The following is a 10,928-nucleotide window of genomic DNA, read 5'->3' on the forward strand; positions in this document are numbered from 1 at the left end:
ATAAACAGATGGATGATGAATGACCTATCCCATAGGAAAGAAAAGAGGAGTGAAAGGGGAGTGGGCTTTTGCAGGAAACCGTTCGTTCGTTCGTTCGGTTCAGGGGTGTAAAGATCCATCAATCTCAGAGACTCTGTGCCAAGTCTTTCCTTGCACAGCACTGCATTTGGAAAATATTTACATGGCAGCTTTCCAAGCCAGATAAGGTCTGTGGTCATAAATTCACCTTTGAAAGACTGTTTCTCGGGACCAGAATTCTGCTTCGTGGTTTTGGGGGAAGCCTAGGTCAAAACACTGTTTTAAGGGCAGATGTGGATCATTGTCTCATGGACGACGGCCAAGAACGTCATTCTTGGGCCAGGATTTCGACAGAGCTCACTTCCTTCTGATCAGACGGCGTCTCCAATGAGGCTCGGAACGAGACGGCTGTTGGTCACATCAAGTTCCTCCATGAGGCAAGCCGGGCCCTGTACTGATGGAAGAAAATGTGGGAAAGAGAGGGACGGCTCGCAGGGAGGGACACCTGCCTCTTGAAGACCCACAAGGAGACTTCAGTTGAGTGAAGAGCACTTCCAGTAGAACAAGCTTGGCTCGCTTTCTTGAGTCCAAGCCAACATGTCTTTCAGAACTCTCCTGTTGGTTCCCTTCCCGGTGTGTCATCCTGAAGTGCAACTCCTTAAATTCCTTCAGAAGTTAAAAAATCCTCTTGTGGGCCACTCAAGGCTGGTTGCTGAGGAAGGAAAAAGTGCAAAGAAAGAGGCAGGCAGCTGCCCCAGAGCCAGGATGAAGGGGGCTGAGTCATCTTGGCAGCCACGGATAGTTCCCATGGCCAGAAACCCCCCCCCCTCCTCTCCCCCCATTGGGGGACAGTATGGTCCTCCTGTTGATCTCTTCACCATTCTTTGCTCTGCGTAGTCCAGTCTGACTCTGGGCTTTTCAACACCCCAACTCTTATTATAAACACAAAGTTGATATATGAGCATGAAGGAAAACCAACCACATTAACAAAAACTCGGCTTTTGTTTTTTTTGTAAGGAAAAACCACTCTCAATTGCAGGTTGCAAGATTGCTTATTAATGGCTTGGATGGCTCTTTCTGGCAATGAAGTAAGAACACGGGTGTTCCTGGAAAATTTCCTCTCCGGATTTACGACATTTCTGAATCTCAGCATGAGTAATTCTTCGCCTTTGATTCAGCTGCTGGTTTAAATCATTGAGGGCTCGATGGCAGCTCGGATTTTCTTCCTTTTGATTCAAGCATAACTCCTAGCCCGGATAATTTTGATTCAAGCACAAGTCCTAACCCGGATAATTTTGATGCAAGCACAACTCCTAACCCGGATAATTTTGATTGAAGCACAACTCCTAACCCGGATAATTTTGATTGAAGCACAACTCCTAACCCGGATAATTTTGATTGAAGCACAACTCCTAACCCGGATAATTTTGATTGAAGCACAACTCCTAACCCGGATAATTTTGATTCAAGCACAACTCCTAACCCGGATAATTTTGATTCAAGCACAACTCCTAACCCGGATAATTTTGATTGAAGCACAACTCCTAACCCGGATAATTTTGATTGAAGCACAACTCCTAACCCGGATAATTTTGATTGAAGCACAACTCCTAACCCGGATAATTTTGATTCAAGCACAACTCCTAACCCGGATAATTTTGATTCAAGCACAACTCCTAACCCGGATAATTTTGATTGAAGCACAACTCCTAACCCGGATAATTTTGATTGAAGCACAACTCCTAACCCGGATAATTTTGATTGAAGCACAACTCCTAACCCGGATAATTTTGATTCAAGCACAACTCCTAACCCGGATAATTTTGATTCAAGCACAACTCCTAGCCCAGAGAAAAGGGAAGAAGGAAGAGAGAGCAATCCAAAGTTCACCAAGGAATCATCAAATCGCCTTTGGCGATCCTTGAAGGGCCAGCGTCGTCTAAAGTTTAGAGTGTTAAACAAATTAACACCGTATTAAAAAAAAAAACGTTAAGGACCGCAGCCTTAATCCACCCACGTGAATTAATTCCAGTTCTTGGAACACGCCCTTTGGAGCACGAACGATTGCATAAAACCATTATTAAAATAAACTTTCGTGACTGGGCAACCGTTGTGGCTTTAATGAGTTTTGAATGTGCCTGAAATGAAATCTATTAGTTCAGCCAAAGTAGACAATTGGAACAATATCTTCTTGTTTGCGTGCATTTGTGTGCTAATTCCACTCCGGAGTTCTCCTGCTCTCATCCTGATCTTCTGAACAATTTTTTTTTTTTTTAAACAGGGGTTTTTTGAAGCCTCCAGTTTTTTCCAGTTTTCAAGCCGGCAAGGAATTCTTTCTATGACGTCTGACGATAACCTTCCAGAAGTGTTGTTCTTCGGAGCTGAAAACTTGGTCGGGCACCCTCTTCCACAGATGTGTGCTAGGGCTGGGTTCTGTGGAAACAGGAATCACTTGGCTTTGGACTCAGTTTGATATGCAGGCGTTGCCTGGGAGAGCTGTGCCAAAGGGTGCCCGTGGGTGCTGAAGCAGATCGCGGGGTCAGAATGGCAGCGTGGGAGACAGGCTGACCTTTGATCCGTTTTTGCCCTCCCAGAGGCTCGAGGAAAGCCTCCGGAGCCTGGGGAGGGCGAAAATGCCCCCCTCTGCCATGGTGCAGGAGGCAGAGTAGGCCACGCCCATCATAGCCACGCCTACCTAGCAACGGGGCAGGGAACCGGTTGCTGAAATTTTTGAATCCCACCCCTGCCCAAACCCAACCAATCTGCTATCCCATGAGTGCCACCCGGTTCAGAGAGAGGGCGCAGCACCCTCTGGCCACAACAACGTTTCTTCCTCGCTTTACCGGAGCAGGCGGTACGTTGCAAGAGGAGCCGAGCGGTGCTTCGTGGCATATGTGGTTCTCAATAGGAGCGGTGCACCCTTTCGTTTCCAAACGGCTTCCCTCATTTCAAGGAAAGTTGCTTTGGATCCAGTCCTCCCACCCACCCACCCCCCGGAGAAGAAAAATTGCTTGGTTGATCCCAACCAGCATCTGGATTCCATAAAACGACCAACCATCAGGAGTAGAAAAGCAGGTTAAGGGCTGCTCGGTGTGTCAATCCGCATATTCCCTCTGGGAGGGGCCATTCATCTTCCACCTGTGGCTTTACTCCTGAGTCGACCCTTGTTCCTTAGCTGTTCCCTTCTCCTGACAGCTCTGCGCATGTGCACGCTGGGAACAGGCCCCAGCTGTTCTTCTATCCCACTGATGTCCGACTCCGAAGGCAGGTGACAACTGTCAGACTGCCCTGACCCCATCTCTGCCTCCGATGCAGAGCCCTCATCAGAGACTTCCCCAGACTCAGAACTGTCTGAGTCTGCCATCAGCTCCGCTGGCCGCTGGCGGGCCACAACAGATGGGACAAGAGACACCCAGGTTACCGAAGCTCATTGGACACGAAGCAGGAATTCTCAGAAGGAATTATCCTGGATTATCCCAGAGGCCGGTTCCTGGTCGGGGGCCGTTCCCAGAATCTGTGGCCTTGCTGGGAATGCAGTTCCCCATAAGCAGAGATCTCACTCCTTGCACTGGTTATGAAACCCTTGGCTGGCATGGGAAGGTAGCCTTGGCAGAGGAGATGCCAGGAGGCCCTGAAACAGCTACTTTCGCTTCCCAAGACCTGGCTCAACCATGGCACACATCTGGCCATGCCAGCTGCTTCCGGGTGCCGGGAGCCTACAACTGTCCTCCACAGAGCCCTTGGCACCGGGTGCCCCTCGGGTCCACGGGGCAGCTGCCCTGTGGGTTTAGGCCAGCCGGCCAATGGGACATGCCTACTTCGGTGACAACGTCAGCCCGTGGCATCGGGCAACGCATTTTTTTCTGTGGTAAATAAATAGGTGCGCCTTTCCGTTTGAAAACAAATCCTCCGAGAAAAGGAGAGCTAAATCTGTCATTTAAGTAGCTTAATAGGGGCATTTTTTTAATATATAATTTTAACTTTGTTCCTAGGCTGGAAATAATTATACCTTAGGCAGCCAATTCTATTTAATATAGATCTCTCGGTGTGTAATTATTATGATTATTTCGTCGCTGCTGCAGTTTCGTGATTCACCTTCTAAGACTCTAAATCCAAAGAAGAGGCTGGAAACGCCAGCAGAAAGGGACTGTGGTTAAATAAATATGTTTTCCATCAAGGCCGCCTCAGATGCTTGCCCAGCTGAATTAAAATCCTCTTCATTTGGGGAAGGATCCTAAAGGCGCCAACCCAGCCCTTGGGCAGCATTCAGGTTGCCTCAAATTGCTCTTGGCCTCTTTCCCGCAGCCTCTGCCAAATCCCTGGCCGGATAAGAGAGCTGGCTGGGCCAGCATCAGAGGCGATGGAGGCCTCGCTGTGCCGTTACGGGGAAGCCTCTGCATCTCAGGGCCTTGTATTTCTAGGTGCCGTCTCTCCCCTCCACGATGCTCTGTCCTCCCGAGGGTCTCTCTGGCCTGCAGGCTTGACGTGCTTAACTGACCCTGGGCACTTCGGCGCCAATGACCCTTTTTGATTATCACTCAGGTCATCATGGGAGGCGGACGGAAGTACATGTTCCCCAAGAACACGAGCGACGTGGAGTACCCGGATGAGGAGAAGTACAGAGGGACCAGGCTGGACAATAGGAACCTGGTCCAGGAGTGGAAAGACGCTAAGCCCAAAGACAAGGTGAGGGCGGCCAGCTCGGCAAAGCGGTTTCTGATCATGATGGATGAGAGAAGGAGGTTTAACCGGGTCGAATTGTAGTTTAGATTCCTCCTGGGCATCAGATCCATCCGGGAGAAAACTCAGGAGACAGGTGGTTGACTGGTTTCCTTCTCCTCCTCCTCCCACTGATAATGTTACCTAGTTTGGTAATGAAACGTCTGAGAGAAAAGAACCAAGCTCAGAGAGCACCAAGAACTCCACAGTCATTTTCCTCCTCCTCCTCCTCCTCCTCCTCCTCCTCCTCCTCCTCCTCCTCCTCCTCCTCCTCTTCAACCCCATTCCCTTCTAGCAATGATGATGTTATCTGGTTTGGATAATGAAATGTCTCCGAAAGCACCAAGGACCCCACACTCCTCCTCCTCCTCCTCCTCCTGGGCTCTCTCGGCGAGAGATCCACTGAGGATTGCCCAAGTTATCTCAGGGAACCCCGTCTTCAGCCTGGCGCTCCTGAGCCACAACCCCTTTTGTGAGCTGCCCTGGCTGTCCTTAGAGGGGGAGTGGGCAGGGATCCGGCTGCCAAAATCCTTCGGCTGAGCCTCCCCCTTTCCTCTTCTTCCAGAATGCCCTTTATCTATGGAACCGGGTGAGGCTGATGGAGCTGGACCCAGCGAAAGTCGACTATGTTTTGGGTGAGTTTGGCAGACGGGTGGGGAGCTCAGGTGGGCTCTCAGGGTTCTGGCCCCCCTTTAGCAGAGACTCCCCCCCCTCGAGAGCCCCTAAGGCCTCTGGAGTGACCTTTCTTGGCATGACTTGCTTGGCCAGCCCCGCCATTGAATTTGTCCCAGTGCCAGATGTCTTATCACACGAGCAAAGGACAATGCTCGCTCTTCAAGCCCAAATTGAAAAAATTAGGGGGGGAAAGGGCCGTGTGTCGAAAGTGCGCACATGTAATGCAATGTGCCCCCCTCTCCGCATGTGTGCAAGACTCCCGCACACTCCCCCCATGCATGCGTGCATGACCCCCAGGCACCCCTGCGCATGCAAGCGCATCCCCACCACCACCCCGTTTTTGGCCTAGCAGGCCTCCCTACAGCCTCCTGGGCCCAAAAACAGGCCGTGGGGTAGGGCAGGCTGCTCCCTCTCCCCCCATTTTGGGCCTAGCAGGCTACCCTGCAGCCTCCTGGGCCCAAAAGCAGGCTGGGAGGGTGCACACCGCATCCCCCCTGCACTCCGCCCCTCCCCCTGTGCATGCACATGCATCTCTCGCATGCGCCCCGTGCATCCCGAAAATCAGCTGGCCGTCGGGAGGCACACATGTGCGCATGCGTGGTGGAGCTAAGCTAGGCGATGGCTTGCGTTCCTGCAGAGAGGGCTCTGCGTGCCAGCTGTGGCACGCGTGCCATAGGTTCTCCATCACGGACCTAAGAATTCGGGTATGTCGTTTGCCCTCCAGCGTGGGATGGATTTGCGGGCAATTTAAAGCCCTGAGAAGCCGCCTTGCCCACTGCCTCATTTTCATTTAATGGGTTAAAGGGGGAGACCGATCTCTTCTGAGGAATCTGCCAGTCCGTTTTTTTGCCTTTGGGATAATTCATTGCTACAAGGTTCTACACTCCGTGTGAAAGTTTCCTCTTGCAAGGAGGGGCATAGGGGAGTTCCGGAGAGGGGAGGATGGGCAGATGAAGGTTGGCACCCTGGCAAGGATCAGAGCCTCGCAAGACCAGCCAGAATGTGTCTGTTCTGACCTAGGCTTCCCAAGAGCACGAAGCAGACTCCTTGTCCCGACAAAAACCCCTTTTTATTAAGTGACTGTGAATTCCTCTCATTCACATCCAGCAAAGGGAGAATTTACAGCCACAGACCTTATCTGGCTTGGAGAGCTGCCAGGGCGATATCTTCAAAACGTGGCAAGGAGTCACGAACCAATTAAGTTAACTAATTGTCTCCTGCAAACACCACTCCCCTTTCGCTCCTCTTTTATTCCCTCTGGGAGGGGCCATTCATCGTCCACCTGTGGCTTTACTCCCAAGTCAACCCTTGTTCTTCAGCTGTTCCCTTCGTCTGGCAACTCTGCGCATGTGCACACTGGGAACAGGCTCCAGCTATTCATCTGCCTCACTGATGTCTGACTCCGAAGGCAGCTGACAACTGTCAGATGGCCCTGGCCCCCTCTCTGCCTCCAACGCAGAGCCCTCATCCGAGCCTTCTCCAGACACCAGGACTGGCCCATGTTCCTCCCCAACCTCCTCACTGTCCGAATCTGCTGCCAGCTCTGCTGGCGGGCCACAACAGTGTCTTGACATGCAGCTGTGCACACAGCAGCTCATCCCCAGGACAGCAAGACACTGAAGGGTGGAGGTCCTGGTGAAATCCCCCTCTTCAGCTGCTTGGGTGGCATCTTCTGGGCAGCTCTTGCCAAGTCCTGTCCCTCTTCTCCGCAGGTCTCTTCGAGCCCATCGACATGATGTATGAACTCAGCAGGAACAACCAAACCGACCCTTCCTTGACTGAAATGGTGACAGTGGCGATCCGAATCCTCCAGAAGAACCCCCGTGGATTCTTCCTCCTCGTGGAGGGTGAGCCACGGGAAGGGGGCTGCGGGGTGTGTGTGTGACCGAAGAGGGCTGGGGGGGAAGGGACCAAGCTTGGAATTCACCCTCCTTGTTCTCTGAAGGAGGCAGGATTGACCACGGACACCACGAGGGAAAGGCCAAGCAGGCCCTGCATGAGGCGGTGGAGATGGACCGGGCCATTGGCGAGGCTGGCATCCTGACCTCTTCCGAAGACACCCTAACGGTGGTGACCGCAGACCACTCCCATGTGTTCACATTTGGGGGCTACACAACCCGTGGCAACTCCATTTTCGGTACGTGACATCTCCGTCCATTGACGCCTGTAACACTGTGTGACTGCTTGAATTCTTGATTAGCGAAATGCCCCTTTGGACAGCAGAGGGCACAGTTCCCTGGGGGACAGCCCAACTTGTGGGTCACATCCACTTGGTCCCAGCTAGTCTCATAACACTCCCTTGCCCCGGGCAAAAGGGGGCTGGGAAATAAATTCTGTATTCATTTAATGCCGGGATCGATCCTGTCATGTCCACATAGAGACAGGCCCCCAAAGAGGTTACGGGAGAAGCCTTGGTAAAGATGGCTTCCCTTTTCTCTAGGGCTGGCCCCGATGCAGAGCGACATGGACAAGAAGCCATTCACTTCCATCCTGTACGGAAACGGACCTGGGTACAAAATGATAGCTGGAGAGAGAGAGAACATTTCTGCGGTCAATTTCAGTGAGTACCAGTCAATTTCCTTCCAGCAAACGGGGTTCAGCGAGACCCCCGTTCATTTCCAAAGGGTCATCTACAATGGCTCTTGGGCCAGTCCAGGCTGGATTTCTCCCTGTTTTAGAACCCCTGGATCAGCCATGGCGCTTGTCCATCCAAAGGTTTGCCGGGGCATCTCTTCTCCCTTGACTCATCTCCGAATGCCAACGGGTATCGGCTCCGTATCATGCCTTCCTTCGTCTTTCTCCCCCTCCCTCTGGAGGGCACTCACTTTCTCTCTCTCCCTCCGCAGCCGATACCAACTACCAGGCGCAGTCAGCCGTCCCGCTGCGCATGGAAACCCACGGAGGGGAGGACGTGGCCGTCTTCGCCAAGGGCCCCATGGCTCACCTCCTCCATGGGGTCCACGAGCAGAACTATATCCCCCACGTGATGGCTTACGCAGCCTGCATCGGTGAGAACCGGGCGCACTGCCGTTCGGGCGTGCCAAGCAGCCATTCCGGATCCATCCCTCTGATTTCGGCCATCTTCTCCATCCTCCTGCTCCGAGTTTTATTCTAAAGGCTCCAGCTCCTCGGACTCTTCGGATCGAGGTGTTTTTTTGTTTTTGTTTTTTTGGGGGCCTGTTTTGAGATTTCCAGCCTCAAACCTCCCTCGAGGGGGTTTCTGGCATCATGGAGGGGGAAAACCACATTGGACAACTCGGCAGGAACTGCTGTGCTCTGGAACAGAACAGTCCGTGGTGTTAGGATCGGTGCCAATCGGAGCAGCTGGAAAAGCCGGGATATTTTTTTTCCCCCTCCTCACCCTTCTTAAAAGAGAAGGATTTGTCCTATTGGAGAAGGAAGGAGCATACGTGCCTGGCTCACCTCGACAGACCGTAGGCATCTCCGGGCCTTGAACTCTTCCAAAGAGTGTTCCCCCCCAAACTCTTCCAAAGCCAATCCAGAACAGAAATAAGTCCCATTTGCCTGCCGTCCCGGTTGCCTGCTCTGACTCCCTTTCGCTTTGCAAGTGGCGGAACTCAAGAGACAATCGCATTTGATTTGAGCCTCGAAGAATTTCCTAGCAGCTTCCAAGTGCCCCCACCCCACCCCCACCCCAAAAGGAAGCAAGTCACAGGACATCCCAGGCAGGGAAGTCCATAAATTACCAAACCCCCATAAAAAGTAGATTTGTGCCTCACCCCCATCAAGTCAAATTTTTCCACTGCCAACAGCTGGGACAGGATGGCCCTTTCTAGCAGTTCTGAAGGCTTTGAAAACAGGTCGTGCTTTACATCCACTCCTCCACTGCTAAGAATGTGACTTTAAAACAGAGATCTCTGCCACAGGGGAAGGAATCCGGTGAAGCGAGGAGGCAGCAGTGGGTGCCATCGTAATAAGCCAGGGTGGGTAGGACCCCGGTGTGAACTCTCGTTACGCACTGCGGTTTGTAAATGACTTGGCTTGCAGATTAGCACAGTGTACAAACCCGGTTACTGTTTGCAGCTTATTCAGCAAACCCTGGTTAAAGGCAAACAAAAAATAATAATTGGCTTAATTTGAGAGGTGGACAGGAACGACTGCAGACTCCACCTTGGGGTGGGTGTACGGGAGGAGGACTGCTTACAAGGGCTGTGGTGGAAATCTTTAAGGGGGCGAGAGAGGAGAGCCTGTTTATGAATTGTGTCCCTCCTGCTGCAGAAGGCTGAGGGGAGGGGGAGGAAAGGAGAACTGGAAGGGGGGCCGCTGCCCTCCACAAAATAGGAAGGCTACAATTGAAGTCAGACAGGTCTCGGCCGGGAATGTCCCATCTGGAGGTCAGACTCGCTCTGGCTCTTCATGCCTTGAGAGCAAATTCCTTGTCTTTCCTTTTGCTTCTCATGGGCTGAAGGTTCGGGGCAACCAAAGGGCATCCGTTGTCCCTCAACTGGTCTTTTAACACCATGGAAGTCGTTTCCGCAAGACTCCCCCCCCTCCCAGCTGGATGGGCAAGGATTTGCCTTTAGAGGCCGTGCGTGCATGGAAGGGGAAGAGATGGGAAGGCTGGTCCATCTCTGAACTTCTCCAGAAGCTTCTGGTGATCGCAAGAGCACCAGGCTGGGCTCCCGGTCATCGTTAGTTGGGTGCCGCTTGGCTTCTCACAGTTCTTCCGGTCTTCCTCTTCAGCTTCCTGACTGTTGAGCAGGGAAGGAGTGTAGGAAATGGGGTTGGGGGCAGCCTCTTTGCCCTCTGCAAGGACGGAACCAGTGGTGGTATTTAGCTGGTTTTAGCCGGTTCGGGCGAATGGTTAGCGGTGGCTGCGGGAGGCTCCGCCCACCCGCCCTGACATCATCACATCCTGTTTCTGACGCTCTGCACATTTGCGAACCGGTAGCGAAGGTAAGTGAGTACCACTCCTGGACAGAATCTTCACCTCTCCCTGCTACTTTGACAGTCTTTTAAGAGCACAGGGAGATTTTCACTTCCAGACAGAGAAAAGCGTCAGACAAGCAGCTTCTTCATCTTTGAGGGGTGGATGGAAGGCTTCTGTGCCAAAGAAAAGATGCCCAGATCGACTGGCAGGAACACGGGCACTTTTTGGGGGAGAGAGATCAGTGGGAGTTGCTCTCAATTTATATATAAAAAAAAACAACTCTAAGTTGATTTTTTTTTTTTTTTGTCTTTGTTTGCATAACTTTTTAAAAAATTGAAATTCAGGGTTTGGAAAGGAGGAATCTGAAATAAAATTATTTTGGACCAGCTGAAGAACTGGCTGTTTTGAAAGGACAAATGGGGCACTTTCCAGGGCACGACGAGTATCCAGAACCGCAGATCTGATTTGGGAAACAGCTGGACAAGAAAGCAATGGGAAAGCCATCTGCTGAGGACGTTTCACAAAAGAGGGTTCTTCCAAAGTTTTGGAGTCAGCTCTTCTCTCTGCTCGGTTGGGCCATCCGGTTCCAGATGTTGAATTGGGGCCCATCCTTCCCATCCCATTC

General features: G+C 52.0%; 1 protein-coding gene across 4 annotated transcripts in view; it reads left to right on the forward strand.

The window, feature by feature from the left end:
- The window catches only part of ALPL (alkaline phosphatase, biomineralization associated), a 30,064-nt gene extending 19,372 nt beyond the window's left edge, over nucleotides 1-10,692 (forward strand). For all 4 annotated transcript variants that reach the window (XM_087879052.1, XM_034404724.3, XM_034404725.3 and 1 more), the window contains 6 exons: nucleotides 4,561-4,704; nucleotides 5,303-5,372; nucleotides 7,125-7,259; nucleotides 7,358-7,549; nucleotides 7,853-7,972; nucleotides 8,259-10,692. In XM_087879052.1, coding sequence (XP_087735178.1) covers nucleotides 4,561-4,704; nucleotides 5,303-5,372; nucleotides 7,125-7,259; nucleotides 7,358-7,549; nucleotides 7,853-7,972; nucleotides 8,259-8,527 — 930 coding nt within the window. In that variant the 3' untranslated portion in view covers nucleotides 8,528-10,692. The remainder of the gene's footprint in view (nucleotides 1-4,560; nucleotides 4,705-5,302; nucleotides 5,373-7,124; nucleotides 7,260-7,357; nucleotides 7,550-7,852; nucleotides 7,973-8,258) is intronic.
- Nucleotides 10,693-10,928: the final 236 nt, after the last annotated feature.

The sequence above is a fragment of the Pantherophis guttatus genome, chromosome 15 (genome assembly GCF_059756535.1).
Source record: "Pantherophis guttatus breed Tessera chromosome 15, ASM5975653v1, whole genome shotgun sequence".
In the NCBI taxonomy this organism is placed as follows: domain Eukaryota; kingdom Metazoa; phylum Chordata; class Lepidosauria; order Squamata; family Colubridae; genus Pantherophis; species Pantherophis guttatus.